The following is a 20,185-nucleotide window of genomic DNA, read 5'->3' as shown; positions in this document are numbered from 1 at the left end:
TCGACTAAAAACATAAAATCTGAGACTAGTAAAAAGTAAAATCACAAAAATACTGAACTTCGAGAAAAATTTATGTTTAGATTGCATGTAAGTCACATAAGCGCGTCACTCTTTTTGATATCCTGTGGTGTTTGTTGTTGATGGAATATGTTCGTTATCGTTCTACGGTTTGCATGTTATGTCGAATGTCATCTTATTTGCCGTTTGCGTTTTTCTGTGATCAAGACGGAAAGTCCCTATTAAAATGGCAAAATCAAAAGCTCAAACACATCAAACGAATGGATAAAAAATTTCATATTCCTGACTTTGTATAGGCATTTGCTTATGTAGAAAATGGTGATTTGAACCTGGTTTGATAGCTTGTTGAACCTCTGACTTTTATGACAGTCGCATCAATTCTATTATATTGACAACGATGCGTAAACAAATTTTGATTTGTAAACAGATCTTAAAATATCGACGAATAAATTATTACGCCATTTCCAATGCGTTTTTTTTTTTTTTTTTTTTTTTTTGAATTAAACATATTTTATTAACAATCACCTGTTACATCATTTCCAATGCGGTTAATTCAGTACTGTTCAGTCATTTTGTTTGCTGTCAATACATATCCAGTATTTGGTCAGACTGTTCAGTAGCTGCTATTTACCTGAACACAACATCATCATAGTAAATTGTCTGAAATGCTACTGAAAATTACTGAATTAACTGCAACATAATATTATTGTCTGAACTGTACTGAATTTAACACAGTGGATAAATCTGAAAAATAAATTTAAAAAATGAACATTTTAGGATTAAACACATTTTTCTAGATGTTATTGATGTGTAAACCGTGGCGATTTTTACTCACAAACTGAATCAAAGTCCAAATAACGTCTAGAAAAAATGTGTTTAATCCTTATAATTCTTAAGCCATTTTTGTGTGTGTGAAGACTACTATGAATACCACCTACTACACAATTGATGGGTCGTAGCTAAGGAGTTGACAGCCACATTGATTTTCTAAAATCCATAAATGTTCGATAAATGCAACAGAATCTATAAATAAATAACACCTACCTAAAAAAAATATTTTAATGAGATATTTTTGCTAAATTCTTCATGAAATTTCAATTTTAATTTTATGCATTTTTGAAGCTTTAATGTATTATTTCTTTTATAATTTACATTTGTTTTTAATCCAGGGATCACTGCATGCATGTGTATCGTGCATGCATACTATGAAATTAGTTTCGGAAACATAGTTTATCAAAGTGAAAACAAAGAGAAAAATTCGAATTGACCAATCTAATTTAAGTATTTATAGACATGCAAATCATATAAAAATTATGACTTAATGATATATTTGTCAGACTCTTCAGATCATGTTTAGATCAATGTGACTGTTTCAGAATTATTTGATTTGAATAAATATAGATAATAAATTGACCATAATAATACCGGTACAAATGATAACCCGAAAACTCAGCTTACTTTGTAGTATACCAAGGAACATGTTAAATGCATTGTATAGGAAGACTGGAGAAATGCGCAAGGTATATTTGTGATATTAGTATAATTTTTTTCTTTATAAAATTGCAATTTTTTATTAAAAAATATTGTTCAATAAAATTATTTTGATCAAGTTGAAATAAAAATCAGTAAAAAATCATTTTAGTGCAAAAGAAACTGATAAAAACAAAATTAAATAACAATCTAGTTTGATGATAAAATTAAATCTAAAGAGGATTTTAAAAACAACCTATGAATGTAGAGTTTCGAAACATTTATAGAAATGTTTTCAATATTAATTTTGTTAATTATTATAAAAGGCATGTTTAAGAATTTTTTGGGAATAACCAAATTTTGAATTTAGATGACAGATTATTGGCTCTTTCAACTATTCCAGTAAAATTCTATGCTATTTGTATTGGTTGTCCAAAGAAATATACGGTTGTCTTTATTTAAAACTTAACAATTTAATAGAAAAGAGGGACGAAGGGAATATGTTTATTTCGAGTCCAACCATTAGAGTAAATTAATCAAATACATCAATATGAAATAAAAGAGTTTGGTTCTTAAAATGTACTTGAATTTACATTTATCAAAATACTTTATTAATTTTAAATTAAAATAGTTTATCATGATATTGATGGTAACTTTAATAAAGAAAGATTTCTGTTATAAACTGTTACATTAAAAGATTATTAAGGTTACGTAATGTTTTTCATTAAACAAAATTTGTAAGTTTACGAACCTGGTGAATAAAACAAAGATGTCTATATATGTTTATTTCGAGTCCATCCATACGAGTAAATTAATGTTTGATTCCTTAGGGTTTCCTATTTCAAACCCCTAGAACACGTGCTGGTTGGACTTGTTTTATTCACCAATCAAAATTACTTTTAGAATACTTTGTTTTTACGACCATTAGGGAAATCCGATTATTTGGTTAGATAGAATTCTAGGTGAACAATAGAAAAGAATTAGATATATTTGCTAAAAGAAATACTTCTAAGAGTTTAAGCTGTCAAACCTTATTTATATCGCTAAGTGTCAAATACGAAGAATTTCACATCTATTACTAATATCAAAAGTTACACAACATTATAGACTTTCTAATTATATCTTTTTATACAAATAGCTTTATACAAGAATTAGTTATTTTCTACAATTACATAGAAGATTCACTTAGTTTTATTTGAAATATTAAAATTTATTTCTTTAAATATTTTACCTCATTTTACCTTCATTATAAACATATTCGATATTAATATTCTCCACTTTAGTTTTTTAGCCGTTCATGCTGGACTTTAATTTTAATTATTCACTATTATGTAAAACCCATCCTTTTTAGAGACGTAATTCAAAATCCCTGGAGAAAATCCGAACTTTGTTTACACATGCCAGCATTATTTATGGTATAAGAGCACTTCACTCAGTTCTTTTTTGATTGGGGTTTGGAAAGGTTTTGGCTCAAGAAGACAAGCCTTTCTATACCATCATTGTCATTTGAATTGTTAGGACGAATATTGTGAATACAATTGTATGAAATTCAAGATTGCATGTTAGTCACAGAAGCGCGTCACTGTTTTTGATATCCTGTGGTGTTTGTCGTTGATGGAATGTGTTCGTTGTCGTTCTACGGTTTGCATGTTGTGTCGAATATCATATTATTTGCCCTTTAAGTTTTTCTGTTATGAATGATCTTGCGTATAGGGGTTTGTGCTGTATTTCTGCCACCTAGTGTTTTAGCGTTATTTTTAAATATTGTCATAAACTGGGAGGTTTGGTATACCATTCAACCAGGTCCACCCCACCATTTGTGTTAAAATAAAACAAGTCGGTAATATGGCAGTTGTTATCAAATAGTGCGTTTCTATTTTTGTTGTCGTTTGTTTTTGTTGGACTTCGGTGTTGTTCCTTTGTTTTCCTCTTGTGGTTAATGTGTTTCCCTATGTTTTGGTATTTGATTTTGTTACACTTCGGTGGTCCTGTTATTCCTTTGTTTTCCTCTTATATTTTATGTGTTTCCGTATGTTTTGGTTTTTAACCCGGATTTGTTTTCTCTCGAACACCGGAATACTACTGTTGCCTTTAGTATTGTGAATTCCTATCCAAATTTTATATTCTTTTCCCAAAATCCATAAACACGAGCGGATTTCTGAGTTTTATTTTTTTTTAATACCAAGTAAGCAACTCATATAAAAAAAAACACCTATCACACTGGTTAAGACAGTATTTTATTGAATAGCAAAGGTTTAGAGGACTATAAATCACTAACATTGTAAGTAACAAGTAAAACAATGTCTATTTAATAATGCAGAAATCGAGATGGAATGAAGACGTCAGAATCTGTTTCTTATTTACACTTGAGAAAGTATGCGGTACAGGCGCAAATAATCAATGTTGTTATTGTTTATGTACTACACTTATAATTTTCTATAACATCTATTAACCCTTCCTAAAGCTTTCTTTCGTCTTTGTTTTCATTTGACGTTTCTCAATTCTCCATTTGCCAATATCAAGGAGAAATACTAGTAACACACAGAGGATCAGTATCATCACAGCAAATGACCCCATAATTACAGCTTCTGGTCTTTGATCAGAGATGCTCGTCTTACTTCGATAGAAAGCTAGTCAATAGACAGAATACAACTTCAAGATACACAAGTGTAATGTTTTGCATGTTCTGTCCGTTTTATGATCGTTAAATAAAACAAAATTAAAAAGAAATAGATCAAGTAGCAAAAGTTTGAAAAATTGATTCAATCATTTTTTTTTCCATTTTTTGCAAAGGTTGTGCGTGAGGGAAATTTATAATTTGCGCATGCATTTGTTATTTTACTTTTTAGTACAACTCAATTCTACTCTTTTCAGATATGTGTACTTAAACGATACCATGGCTTATTTCTAAACCTGTTATCAAATAATGAACACATCTGGAATTCCAAAACCGCAAATGTTGTACTTTTACAGGTAGGAAACATAATACTGTTAGAAGAAAAGCTGTTTATTGTCTTTCGGGGACAATTTAATTCATTTTGTATATGATGCCTTTAGATGCGAAATTGACAAATACATATCAATTTTGAAATTTACTTCATAATGCGTTTGACAGCAACATGTAGACCTTTGATTTTATAGAAATATGTGAAATTGTGAAACACTATTTAAGCATATAATATCGACCCTTCAATATTTCAATCTAGAAATTGTCAATGAGGGTCGGTTGAAAACAAAACTTTACGACAAAAGAGATGATTTCAGCTTTCCAATTGTGAACTTTCCATTTCTAAGTAGCAACATTCCAGCAGCACCTGCATACGGAGTATATATCTCCCAATTAATACGATATTCCCGTGCTTGCATTTCCTATCATGATTTTCTATCATGATGAGGGTTGCTGCTCACAAGGAAGCTATTAAACCAAGAGTTCCAAATGCTGAAGTTAAAATCTTACCTTCGTAAATTTTACGGACGCCATCACGAGTTGGTTGACCGTTATGGAATAACCGTTTCACAAATGATATCGGATATGTACATTACGTCGTAACTATAATCCTGTTCTCTTTTCTGAATGTGACCTACCGAATTAGACTATTTACCGGATTTGTTATCATATAAGCAACACGACGGGTGCCACATATGGAGCAGGATCTGCTTACCCTTCCGGAGCACCTGAGATCACCCCTAGTTTTTTGTGGGGTTCGAATTGCTTATTCTTTAGTTTTCTATGTTGTGTCATGTGTACTATAGTTTGTCTGTTTGTCTTTTTTTTATTTTAATTAAGCAATGACGTGTCAGTTTATTTTCGATTTATGAGTTTGACTGTCCCTCTGGTATATTTCGTCCCTCTTTTAGACGGAGATCATGTGAGCGGAAAAAATACAGGGCCTAAAACAGTTGGCCATTTACTCCGTGATCTGCACTTTCACTAACATTTTACTACATTTTGAGTATCAGATTTCTATTCATAAATAATGTGATTAACTAAGGGTGTAAGTTAGAATTAGACGATTTTTGACTTTTTGTATAGTCACATTGAACTGTGCGGTTATCTTAAGCGTTAATTTTAATGCCTTGTATACCTACATGTTAAAGAATGTTTTGGAATAGATAATGATTCTTTTAAATCAAATATAATATTTTTCATGCCTGGCGAACCAATGATTGGGAATACAACGGAATATACGTCGCACAAACAGTCACAAGGTAATCTTAACTGAGATTCATCTGGAAAATAGCAAAGGTTTTATGTTTACTAAAGTATCTACTTTAAAAACAAATGTGTCCTGGTGCTAAATGGCACATGAAAGTATATCTAGGTGTGTCATTTATTAATATGTATAAAATATAACGTACAGAACACGTTAACAACAGGCAACTAGATTTGTACAAACTATCTGTATTGGCGTCCTACGACGTATGTACGTAGCATGTGTATATCACATGTGTCGCACGAAAACCCCCCAAAATGTTTGGTTATTCTTTATCGATCATCTTTTGGTCAAATAAATCTTCATGTGTTCATATACTTATTTGGCACAACTTTTTGGAATTTTGGATCCTTAATGCTCTTCAACTTTGTACGTGTTTGGCTTTATAAATATTTTGATATGAGCGTCACTGATGAGTCTTATTTAGTCTGGCGTACAAAATTATAATCCTGGTACCTTTGATAACTATATACTAACACATCCTTTTAGTTCCTGATGAAGACAAACCAAGAAATGCTTCGGACGCATCAAAGTTTATTTTCATATTTAGTGGAGATATTTTATCATGCATGTGATCTATTCTAAGTCCTCTGATATAATTTGTCTTTCGTTATTTGTACAGTTCGACGCACTTTTGTCGATCTATATAGTGACTGCATAATAAGACACTTTATGTGGTTGAATTCACTGTGTAAAATCTACAATGCATTTAAACAATCAACACCCTTTTACACTTAACCTTCTTTTTTGTGTACGATGAATATGAAAGATGAAACGAAACTTTCTTTTTGAAGATAAAACGTTTTAAAACATCAGTTTTTGGTCATGAATGCAGATGTCCGTAACTGATTTTGTTAAGACCGATTTCTTACAATGAACTGTCACAATTAGCTGTGCAACATTTTTTGTCTATTGAATGCAGCCGATTATCGCAGCATTGTACACAAAATGATTTTCTACTAAAGTAATTCTGTCTACATTTAGATCTCTTGTAAACTTACTGATGCTTTTATTCACAGTTGCTGACGTATCTTTACAATCACAGGTACAAACATATTCTAATGATGAAAATAAATCATGGTTTATAGATATATATTTGTATAAAAGCTTAGTAGGATTCTACACGTGCCAATACATATACAGATAGATGTGCTGATGTCGAATATCTGTTAATCTCTACTTTAACCATTCAAAAAGTAAAATGTTTAGCTGGCTCATATTTTCTATATAAAAATGAGCTAGTATTGTAAAGAAGTTTGACTTTGCTCTTGGTAAAATTTGATTTTCAAGTGTAGCAGGAAATTTATATGCAACAAAGAAAATAGGGTTTTATTTAATTTTGTTGTTAAATATATCTTATCATAGATTATTTTAAGCAAAGAAAAAAGAAGTAGATTGTTTGCTATTTCTTTTATCCGCTTCTGAATGTGTATTGATGGTTTCCGCTTTGAAAATTTTCACAATTGTTAGACTCCTCTCAAACTTTTGTTACAGAATTGTAATGCTCAGTATACAGTTGATTAAACTTGAATTTAAATTCAGAGACCAGTGCAATTCTGTACTTAAGTTCTTCTACCGTCAGTTATATGTCCAATTAGTAATAATTTTAAATCATTAGTTTACTTGCTTGCTTCGAGCCCTTTCCAAATAGTCACATTAGTGTAGAACTGTTCTGATTGGGGATTCAATCCGGGACATGGATTTGTTCTGGAATCTTTGGTAGGAGTACTGTGTGGATTTCCTTGTTGAAAAAATAAATTAAGATAATAAATAAATAATCACAGAAATACCGATAATTCGTATGTGTGAACCGAAACATATATATTAACTGTTACCAGGACAGGTATGAACAAATGTATTTGAGGGTAAGTATTAATGAGATAGTAAACCAACGGATATGTGTACAGAGATGTCTAGGCGTTCATTCACATTTTGCATTATAACTCAAGTCTTTTCATGTTAGACAGGAAACGAACAAATGATCAGTATTGAAGGTGTAAGCACTCATAATTTTGGCGGATTTCAATCGTGACAAACAAATGTCATATTCCTGTAGGACCACCTACAGGAATATGACATTTGTTGTCCATTATTACGTTGGGGGCATTGCCTGTGGTTGTATAACACTTATTTGTGGTATGCAAATACAAGGGTTTTAATGCAGACATAAGAAGTAAAGGAATACATGAGAAGTCAGGAATATGGCAGTTGTTATCCATCGTTTGATGTGTTTGAGATTTTGATCTTGCCATTTGATTAACGACTTTCCTTTTTGAATTTTGCTCGGACTTAAGTACTTTTGTAATATTACTTTCTAGCTACCTTCAAAAAAATTCCTATTACTGTTGTCTCAGTTATTTGCACTCAAATCACAAAAATGTAACTTATTAGAAAAACAACGGATATCGGGTATCCATTCATTACTCAAAATTACTACATGCACAGCTTATTTCATGCTTCTAAAATGGCACGTTGAAATCATTGGCAGTTTTACCAAGCAGTTTTATTTTTTAAGATAAGTTTCTTTTAAAATTATTTGTATTTCAATTTCTAAATCACTTTTAATTTTTATACTTACTTTTAGTCAGAAAAGACACAACAACTGAATCTGGATATATATTCGACTTAGAATTTCCTGAAACATAAAGATCGTATCTTGCCTGATCCAGATTAGAATTACCTGTTTTTTGAATTGATATATAGCAAAAATTGGAATATTAAATATTTTATCGTATGATATGATTCTGAAATCCATGTGTCATTCTGAAAAGTTAATAAAATAGATCTCTTTAAGCGGGTAAATATAACTTAGAAATTTTAAACGTGACATTACATGATTTCGTTACAATAAAAACAAATGTGTAAACAGTAAGATAACGGTCTGGGAAAATCTACATTTTAAAAAAAATGACGAAAGATACCCGAGTCACATTCAAACTCGTATATCAAAAATAAACTGACAACGCCAAGGTAAAAAAAGAAACAAACAGTAGTACACAAAACACTACACAGAAAAATAAATACTAAGCAACACGAACCCCAACAATAAGTGTGGTGAACTTAAGTGCTCCGGAAGGGTAACCAGATCCTGCTCCACATTCGACACCCGTCGTTTATAGGACAAACGGTAATAAGTCTAATTCGGTAGGTCACATATGTGAAAGAGAACGGGAACATATTCGCTATCATCTGTGAAACGGATACTATACGTGCATAACAGTCAACCAACTCGAAAAGGCGTCCGTTAAATTTATGAAGGGTTAATTTAAGCTTCAACATTTGGCACTCTTGGTTTAATAGCTTCTGTGTGAGCAGCAACCCTCTATCAAGAAAATCATGATAGGAAATGCAACCTCGGGAATATCGTATCAATTGGGAGATCGTAAGATGTCAAAACAGATAATTATTTGAAGTGTCTAAAGTACGTCTAAACAAATGACAACTCTACAACTGATCAATAATTAGTCTCAAATTTAGTCCAACGATGTTCAACTTTCAAATTTGCGATAGTAAATGTTTGTTCTTCCATCACAGAGATTCTAACCCTTGCTTCTGTGATATCGTGGCAACAACATCTACACCGTGTCCAACGTCCTTGATCACTCGACCACATAGGCAAGATAAAAATATAGCTTTCTGTGGTCAATGTTATGCCTTTCCTCGTCAGCTTTTGTAGGGTTACCAAATCATATATTTATTTTATTACGCACATTTTAAAATGTGACAAATTTCAGACGGACAAGTTGTTATACAGGGCTTACACCATTATATATAAATTCGGCTTAAATCTAGCAATATTAAATCTTCAAGTTTACATTAGTACATTCCTCAGCGGGAATCGAAGCCTTGCTTTTGTGACTTCGTACTGTGTCCAGCGCCCTAGACCATATTTATGAAAAGCAAGGGTTATAATCCCACTGAGGGAAAAACAAAAATTAGATTACGCAAATTTGAAGATCTAAGACTGTTGTAATTAATAATAGACGAATTATATATATACTAAGATGTACTTGTCCTTTTAAGCCACGTGTTATCCAATGGAGAATGTCATCAAGTTGTTACATGTTTAGAAGTGTCACTTTCAGTGTATTGAAACCACTATGATACAGGCATGGGGTAATCGGCATCAGTAATCGCAATCAGCTGTAATCGATTACAGTTTGCAGTGTTATCCTATGTAATCAGTAATCATGTCATTTCTGATTACAAGTAATCGTACTGTAATCAATTACATTGCCAAAAACAGGTGTAATCATGATAACTTTTAGATTACTTTAAGATTACATTCATATGATTACTTGCTGATTACAAATACTGGTATATAGGAAAATAGTATTTGATTGTCAATATGAAAATGTAAAGCTTGAATAAAAAAATCATGAAACTAGTATTCACTATGATTGGACTTTGTTTAATGAGATAAATAGTATCATATGTATAACAAGTTTTGTATAACCAAGTGTTTTATTTTGTTAACAGTTTACTAAAGGAATTCGCTTTACAGTGTTTGGGAGATTGAGCTCTTATGATATAAGAGTATGTCTTGAAAGCATTTTTTTCATTGGTTGAACATTTCTGATATTAACTCCAATTTCATATAAGTATGCCCAATATTTTTATAAAACTACAATGAAATTCAAAAGCAGAAAACATTTAGTTCCAATTTGACTTTGAGGGTCGACATACATAAATGCACGAGTCCTTTCAATTCAAAATGGACTTAAAAATCATATTTCATTTTTTGAAAATTTTAATAAATTTTGCTTTCCATAAATATTATGATATATATACGAATTCAAAATTTTCGAACAAATTATGACAATTAACCACTTGCATGCTTATATTGCAATAAAGACAATAAAATTTTAATACCCAAGCTCACCTATTGTTTATTAAAAAAACGGAAGTAGTGATTAACACCTGTAAACATATTATGGATGTGTCAATTATTTGGCAGCAGTCCCTTTGCGCCAATTACTGTTTTTCAAGGGTATCATTTGCGCCAAATTTTGTTTTCAAAATGTATCTATTGCGCCAATATTCGGAGTTCATTTGCGCCAATTTACCTGTACACATCATGCACATATCTATCATAAATATATATATTTATTCTTATTTTTGGCTTAAAAAGTATCATATGTTCGGAGATATTTCACCATGTAGATGAGCCTCTGGAGAGAAATGACTTAAAATGCATTAGACAGTCCATATACACAGGGAGAAGAAAACGTATTGCTTTGCTGAATATTGAATACAAGATATGCCAAAAAGAGAAGAACATAGAAGCATTTGCTGATTATGTTTTAGTCACATATGTTGATGACACCATGGGTATGGGCTGAAACTACATGTATCTACCGCAAGACGTATCAGTAATGGAGCAGAAGCACTCCACAAGAATTACATTGAACTGTTTTATGCATTTCATCCTTCTATTTTTGTGTTTATTGGACAATAAAGTGAAGTTACAAGCTACTAACTACATACAATAATTTGGGAAGTATACCCGAGCAGCAACAGTAAGAAGAAGATATGTTTCAGAAAAGGAAACATTTGCCGTGTAAACTGCCGGTGTTATATAGCCATTCTTCCCCCATGCCAGTTTTTCCCCCGGGGGAAAGACTGGCATGAGCCAATGTTTCCCCCGGGGGAATTTTGGATCATTGTCATTCTTCCCCTGCGAAAAGTTGACAATACATATACATATAGAAACTTTTTCCCCATGCCAATCTTTCCCCCCATAATATAGATTTTACTATATTTATACGCAAGTCTGGAAATTAAACCGAACAGTGTTACTAATTAATTAATTAAAATATTAATTTTATTATATATACATTTTTGTTTATTTACATTTACACAAGTCTGTCTACAGGTTTATCAGTCTGTCTATGTGTCAACTAGTCTGTCTTTCTGTGTACTAGTTTTTCTATGTATCCCCTAGTCTTTTTTTCATTTTTAACTGTCTGTCTATATATATGTCCAGACGTCTGTGTACATATTCACCAGCCTGTTTACCATTAATTAATGTCCACCAGTACGACTAGACTACATTTTCACTGGCTTTGGAACTTTTCAGTATAAACAGCGAATACTTTTTACTTTTATTTCGGTGCTTTGTGTCTACTGATTTTATGTAAGTGATTATTGTGCAGCGTACCAACATTTTAGTGAAGTCAATTGCAACTAATATTTTACAGTTTATTCTTGCGGTGTTCTGTCCTATGTTGGGTTGGGGGAGGGTTTAGTTTAAGGCCGCCACATTCTTTATGTGCCATTCTAAAGCCAGGAACAGTGGTTGTTGTTTCATCTCGGTCATGTTTTTTTCGTAAATTATTTTGTTATAAATAACTCCGTAGATTTGTTTGATTTTTTTCATATTTTTATGTTCGGGGCATTTTATAGCCGACTATATGAGGGTTTCTCGTAAGTGCTGGATGGTGTACCCTATGCACCTGCAGGACATGTGGGATTTTTTTGTAGATCTTGTAAAGCTCAAACTATAATATTGGTAGTTCCTGTACTTCCATGTCTCCCGTGCTGGTTCTAAGACAGAATAAAGGTGGAGGGAAGTCATTTTTCTTCTAATTGGCGCAATCGTATGTTTTTTTTTTGGCGCAAATGATACCATGTAATTTTAAAGCAGGTGGCGCAAACGTAGCATTGGAGAAAAAAGTTGTGGCGCAAAAGGACGCATTTTTCGCGCAAACGGATTTCTCCCAAGTATGCCCTCCTAGACAATAAAACTATACTTAATTGATTTTTCATTATTTTTCCAGGTTCTTGGTGAATTGGGCAGTTGGTTAAAATTTGTAGAAAAAACAAAGTTATATCTTTTACATAGAGAAAGGACACTTGTCTATAGCTATGTTATTAAATTACAAATGTTACACTGTACTGTCTAATAAGATTAATAAATTATGGCTTTAAAAAATATCACCAAAATGGGCTTTTTCGTGAGGATAAAAAGTTATTAGAAATTCTTTAATATTACAATTTACAATGTAATCATAAGTAATCACAAGTAATCATGATTACTTTAAAGAAAAGTAATTTAATGTAGTCAATTACATTTGAAATAAGGTGTAAATGTAATGTAATCGATTACATTTTATAAGCAAAGTAATTGTAATTTAATCGATTACATTTCAAAGTAATCGACCCCATCCCTGCTATGATATAATCTCAACGTTTGACTGGTATAGCGATATACTACTGTTGCCTTTATTTAAAAATATGGTATTCTCATGTCGTGAAGAACTTGCGTGTGTCATACCTCCATGGTAAATATAGTGGCACCCACATAGAATGCCATTAACAACATAGTTTTTGTGTGTAATTAAATTACACATGCTACGTCATAAAACTTAATTAGGTATTGACAATTCACTTAAAAACTCGACTTACATTCCCTACGAAATTTACCTAAATTTAATCGGCAATCAAAACTGGGCTTCAAAGTTGTTAGGAAAGTAACTTCTATGTGGTCCGTGTGAACCAGATGTAGATAACTAAAAAAGTACAAGATCTGTTAGAGTTTTGGCAATCTAAGTATGTATCCTCTTGCAAGAGTATTAAAACATTTGACTTTCTGCCCTTGACACAAGTATTCCCAAACCAAAGAATTGATTCTTCTTTAGTTTAGAAAAAGGATTACCAACGTACACACACGTATCTTGTATGATGGAGGGATAATTCTAAATTTGTAAACTTCCATTCGGATGAAACCGGTATTGTCCAAATTTGTTATTCCTATGACAATATTAGTATAATATTTGGTGTGCAAACAATCGGTTTCCTGTGGGAACCAACTGTACTCCTCTTCTTGCCGACTTGTTCCTTAATTTGTATGAGGCAGACTTTATACAGAAGCTTCTTCCATACTCCCATTTTCCGATGGATTTCATATATTCTACTTTTCATTTTCGTGTTATATTTCATTTTTCATTAACTTGCCAGATAACAAAATCAATTAATCCCCCTTTAACACTTACCCAGATCGTCTTGACTGATAAAGGATAAACCTGAGGTTCCAATAACTTGTACACAAAAAATAGTATTCTGTCCATAGCTCGGTGTGGCTACTATTAACATGTTGGATAAAACACACCAATTACGGTAACTATAAGAACAAAACAAACACATATATCAAAGAAGGAAAGAGAATACACCAATGATGTTATTATACGAAAGTTATCGAGAAATTGATAATGTCCATTTTTATTTTTTATTTTAACTTTATCTTTGTATATGTGGAAACTATTTTCTAATAAAATATTTGTATTGTTGTTTAAAAAAATATATTTACCTCGTGTTATTCTGAATTGCTAATCCTCGACGAGATTCGCGTAGCAGTTTATCTGAGTGAAATGTGGAAAACTTGGTCGCACTTTTTCGAAAAACATAGACCTGCTTTACTTTCTCCTGTCTGAAGAATGTCACATTTACCTAAAATTCAAAGCTTCTCTTTATAGTATCACGATAACATCCTCTCAACTTTTGAAAATGAAATCATTGTTAATACGGTATTCTGTTTTAAAAAAAGAAAAAGATCTGAAGAAAACATCAATTCAAAGCTCCATAAAAACACCATCCAAACACTTTTAAAATGTATTACGGTACCGTCACAAATTGCCTGACAAATACGATGTATTTTGTTACACCTCACTATCGACATGTTTTCGCAGTATTGGATCTTTTAGATACCTTGCTTGTCGCCTGATCTTTACTGTAATAGATCATTTAATTTTCCCGATTGTAACATCTTGACTCATAGCATGGTTTGGAAGTAAAATTTGCCATGGAGAGTTTCAATTGATAGATTGATAAATATGATGGTAATTTCATAATATCATCTTCTTGCACACACTATTTACTTTAAAAACACATAATTGATTCATGGGTAACTCAGTAATGTTCATATAGCAAATCTCCTGTTATGGGTGCATCACCAGCCATGCGTAAATATGCTTCAGCGTGTAAAAAGGCTCTGAGAAGCCAAACGATGTCATTATAAAGATAAGAAGATGTGGTATAATACTTGAATTTGGAAAAGGTAAATACAGATAATGGTGGGATTGAACATGTTTCGGGCACCCAAACCTCCCTTAACCTGAGATAACATTGTGATTTTGAAAAAATGGAAACCTAAAAAAGAAGATAGGCGTGTGCTTGCTTTTTTAAAACCTATTGTTGTTCGAGTGTTCAGTGTTTTATCTTAAAAAGTATTGACAAAGCTGAGTAGGTGATGGTAAAGGTTTCATCAAATTTGGCTGTAATGCTAGATCCAAATTTTACGCCAAACGGCTTATTTACAGAAAAAATCTGGACAAAGGAGAAGCAGGTTTAGTGAATAGCGCATCGGGATAATACCACAAAGGTTCCTGGTTTTATCTCCGCTGCGGGGAGAAAAATTTCAAGGACTGTATTTTCTGCTCTTCCTCGACACCATTTGCCAGTATATTCTTGAGAAACGACGATAGTCCGTTGGAAGGGGACGATAAGTGGCCGACCCTTGATTAGAGAGAGCCATATCTCTTGCACGTAAAATACACCCTGGTAGATTTCGAAAAAGAGCAGACTTATTCCACTACAAAGCAGCACTCAAACCGCAAAGGGGAAAAGGATTGATTGTTGCCATAAGTTGTTTTCCTATCCACTATGAATAAAAATGTTAAAACTAAATGAGTAGCAGAACATAACATTCATACCATATTAACTTCACCTTTTTATTGATCCCTTTGGTGACAACGTTTTATTTACTAGTATTGCATTAAAGTAGTGTTTAACGTATTGTTCGTACTTACCAGGTAAACATGCTTACGTTTCCAGTTCCTCCAGGTTTGTGTTGTATATTCATGAACATTACGGATAGGTATTCCTTCGGGTTTCATAATACCGCTGTCTGACATATTGAATATGCCTTGAAGGGATATACTGGATTTGTATATAGTTTCCCACCTTGCAACTATTTATATATAAATATATGATGAATTTATTTAAAAGAATGAATGAGGGGTAAAAGTTCTACAAAAATTGAATACATGTATCTTTTCTGTGAAACTCTTACTTTATCTTGTTAATTGCATTGGACCTCGACAGTTTCATTATGAATTAATGAACAATTGCATGCAAGCATGTCAATATTATATGCGTGGATGTGTAATATGTGAAAGTCCCTTTATGTGAACTCGGCAATAATAATTAAAAACAAAGATTAATTCCAATCTTTTCTTCGCAAAAGTTCAATCTGATACAGCACTTGGACATCACATGTATTTTAACAGGATTTATTTTTGATCGTCGACCAACAATATTTATATATCCTATCATAATTTATGTCAAAGTAATGAATTACGTGATAGTCTACAGAGTAACCAACCGAAACGATATCAATATTTATAAAAAAAAAACACACACTAGAAAAAGAGAATCTTCCACAAAATTCAACTAATCTTAAATTAAGTGAAACGCTTTATATTATTTTGTTGTTACGTTTCAGACCTACCTGTACACTGAAATTTAAAAGGTATGCTATGTTCACATGAATTGTTTACAATACACTCTTGGAGACCTTCACACGTTCTGTAAACGGACTGTGGTGTCCTGGTACATACAGTTACATTCTTGGAGATACGGAGATATTCATCAGTCCCACATACAATCTTCGTAGAAGTACCATTTTCAATGTGTATTATAGTGCCATTTACTAAAATTGAATTAATAAACTTTGAAAAAGCCATTATGGATAATAATTTTGGTATTTTTTGTTGACAAAAGTAACTTGTCATTATTAGAAACATGTAATACAATTGAATTACATGTCTCTGTTATTATAGTATTTCTTAACAACCCTATTTTCATAAAACCACCAGACTCATTATGACCCAACTTTTTATGAACAAACAAACCCTTTCAGTCTGAGAAAACATGATTTATATATTATTTGAAATTGGCTGAGACTAGCTAAAAATTAACTGTGAGGACTATTATAAAAAAAAAAGAATGACCAACATAGATTGTCTTAAGGAGGGATAAGTCGTACTTTGTAACGAATCACTTTGATTCAAAGAAAAATTCTCTGAAACTGACATTATCAAGATGCTTGATTTCTTGATTGGCCACACGTTTGTTACGTATAAGGATGTGTTTTCAACTGACCGACGGCATTCCAAGGAGAAATAAGTGTGCCTCTCTTCTTGTCGATTTATTTCCTTATTATTATGAGGCTGACTTCATACAGAAACTTCTTATGAAGAAAGATAAGTAGTTTACAATATCCTTTAACTTTACTCTCCGCTATATAGATGATGTTCTTTCACTAAATATTTCAAAATTTGGTGACTGTGTTGAACGCATCTATCCCATCGAACTAGAGAAAAAGAATATAAAAGATACAGTAACGTCTGCCTCATATCTTGACTTACATCTAGAAATTGACAATGAGGGTTGGATGCATTGAAAACAAAACTTAACGACAAAATAGATGATTTCAACTTCCAAATTGTGAACTGTTCATTTCTTTGTAGCAACATTCCAGCAGCGCCTGCATACGGAATACATATCGCCCAATTGATACGATATTCCCGGGGTTGTTTTTCCTATCAAGATTTTCTTGATAGAGGGTTGCTGCTCAAAAAGAAGCTATTGAACATAGAGTTCCAAATGGTGAAGTTGAAATCATCCCTTCGTAAATTTTAAGGACGACATCACGAGTTGGTTGACCGTTATGGAAAAACCGTTTCACAGATAAAATTGAGAATGGAAATGGGGAATGTGCCAAAGAGACAAAAACCCGACCATAGAAAGAAAAAAAAACAGCAGAAGGTCACCAACAGGTCACAGATGTTTTCTTATGTCACAACTATAATCCTCTTCCCTTTTCACGAATAAGACCTTCCAAATTAGACTATTTACCGGGTTTGTAATATTATGAGCAACACGACGGATGGTATATGTGGAGCAGAATCTGCATGCTTACCCTTCCGGAGCACCTGAAATCAATCATAGTGTTTGGTGGGGTTCGTATTGCTTAGTCTTTAGTTTTCGATGTTGTTTCTTGTGTACTTGTATTTGTCTGTTTGTCTTTTTTTTTTGCCATGGCTTTGTCAGTTTATTTTCGATCTATGAGTTTGGCTTCCCTCTGGTATCTTTCGCCCCTCTTTTATATCGGTGCGTTGTGACTTTTGATTTAATGTCAGTCAGTTTATTCGGGCTTCGTATCGAATGATTGATTTTCTGATCTCTGCAAAGTTTGTTCTTTTATTATGCTATAACACCAATGTTAAGGGATGGATTGAGCGCATGTTTTTATGTACCGTTCCCAGGCCAGCAACATATTATTCATTGATTGTCGTTTGTCCATGTTCGTTATTTTTGTTTTTTTGTTAATTGTATTGAATAAATAATGTCGTTTTTCATTTGAATGTTTTCACTTTTTTATATGTCGTGGACTTATAGCTGGCTTTGCGTTGTCCGTTTTTGTAATTAATAATTATTCCCTTCTATATCATTTGGTCTCTACTAGAGAGTTGTCCACAACAATTTGCAATCTTTTTACGTTTTAACTATTTAGAACATTGATTCATGGGTGTTTGCTAAGACTTGACGACAGGTCAAAAGGTCAAAAATCGTTAATAAAAGGGTACTTACGATTTGACAAGAAATACATTAGTCAAGATGTAAGGAACAATATGGTCGACTAAACACTACACAGAAATTGAAGATAGGGCAAAATCATTTCCTTGTAAACCACAACCCTTCATTTAAGTCATTTGATACTTTGAATTTAATGAATAGATGTACTATGTTTAAATGCTGAAAATGGTAAAAGTACACTTGTACATAGGTTTTCTTTATACATCCAAGTCTTCAAAATGTAAGTTGCTTAGTAATTATCGTCTTCCCGTACTTTGGTTTACTGACAGCTTTTCCATATGCAGTGCACTATATCTATTACACCTTTGGTTACAAATTTGGCAATCACGGAGAGAGAAAAAATGATGGTGTCAGTTGAACTTTTTTCTTAAGTAGACAGGTTTTTTTACAATGCAAAAAAGGAGGGAAAACACTTATAAATTGGTTGCTTCCGGAACGTTTTGTTGTATTTACCGTCATTAGAAAAGCTCTGAGTGTATAAGTTCATTAACATGCAAGAAGCTTAAAGAACAAAAGAGACATGAGAATAACCAAATTTATCTATGGTCAATTTTGAGCTAATGGAGTGAAAATCTGATATAGTAAAATGTTTAAAGTATGAAAATTATGCACTCCATTATAAAGCGAGATTCTTCAATCTAAGAATACATGAAAATATGTGTAGAGGTTATAGAGTATTCATATTGTCGCCAATTTAAGGATTTCTGGAATCTTAATCGTTACGAAATTTCACTTCTGTCAGTGATAAAAAAAAATCATACAATCATTGTTATAAACCCTTACTACAAAATAAATTTAAAGTTGATTCATTTATTTTTATACAACTTCTAATTTGCTAAACAAACAAATATATCTGATACACGTAGTCAATATCTGCCAATGTCAACACACATATGCATAAAAAGATGAAGACAAAAATCATACTCACCGTAAACAAAGTATGTCATTAGAAGGCCGAAAAGTATTTCTCGCAAGAACATTTGTACTTTCTGTTTTTTAAACGTTTTTGAAAAACAAATTTGAATGTTTTACGTGTATTCCGCAGCTAAACATAAAAACTGCACTTCTGGTAGTCAAAATATTGTCTACAGTTAACTTCACCGAATTCTTGACCTTATTTACTTAGAAACGGGCAAACATTTCTTTTCGATAATTGTTTAAACAAAATGAAAAATTACCTAGAAATTTATTGGTTTATCTATAACTTCAAAAAAGTAGACTTAGTCATTTGATATTTACATCTTTCTGTAATATCCTGTCCATTTCACAATAAATGATTTTCTCTCTGATTGGAAGGAATGCAACAGGGGCTATGTAAGTATGCCATCATAATTAATATTTAGAATCAATAGAAAATAATTAAATATCTTGACTACATGAATTGAATGTACATTGGTGCATAGTGATCCTCCTAATTGTTGAAACAAACCTATTTGAACAACTATATAAAAATTACAATAAGATCATTTAAATTAATTAAATTAATGTTCGAAAACTTTCTACACTTTGTCTCATTGGTGTAATGTTACAAAGTGATTATTCAACACGACTATCTGTCCTTTATATTTCCATAACTCAAATGAAAAAATATAATAATCGAGGCAAAGCACAGAAAAAGAAAAAGAAGAAAGATATTCATAAATCTATATATAAGTTATAAAAACAGTGATAAACAAGAATGTGTCCCTAGTACACGGATGCTACACCCGCACTATCGTTTTCTAGAGGAAGAAAATCTCTAATTTGACATTTAAACTAGAAAGATCATAGCAAAGGGAACACGTGTACTAAGTTTTAAGTTGATTGGATTTGAACTTCATCAACAA

The 20,185-nt window shown here is 32.2% G+C and overlaps 1 protein-coding gene across 1 annotated transcript; it reads right to left on the bottom strand.

The window, feature by feature from the left end:
- Positions 1-3,712: 3,712 nt before the first annotated feature.
- Positions 3,713-14,254, bottom strand: LOC143066426 (uncharacterized). Its single transcript, XM_076239356.1, has 7 exons — positions 14,011-14,254; positions 13,697-13,824; positions 8,281-8,337; positions 7,330-7,443; positions 6,704-6,760; positions 5,578-5,718; positions 3,713-4,118 (listed from the first exon to the last, which is right to left on the bottom strand). The coding sequence occupies exons 2-7, from the start codon at positions 13,794-13,796 to the stop codon at positions 3,937-3,939; spliced, it is 651 nt and encodes a 216-aa protein (XP_076095471.1). The 5' UTR covers positions 13,797-13,824; positions 14,011-14,254; the 3' UTR covers positions 3,713-3,936.
- Positions 14,255-20,185: the final 5,931 nt, after the last annotated feature.

This window comes from Mytilus galloprovincialis, chromosome 3 (assembly GCF_965363235.1).
Source record: "Mytilus galloprovincialis chromosome 3, xbMytGall1.hap1.1, whole genome shotgun sequence".
In the NCBI taxonomy this organism is placed as follows: Eukaryota; Metazoa; Mollusca; class Bivalvia; order Mytilida; family Mytilidae; genus Mytilus; species Mytilus galloprovincialis.
The sequence above is the reverse complement of the archived record's forward strand: the minus strand, read 5'-3'. Positions and strand labels throughout refer to the sequence as shown.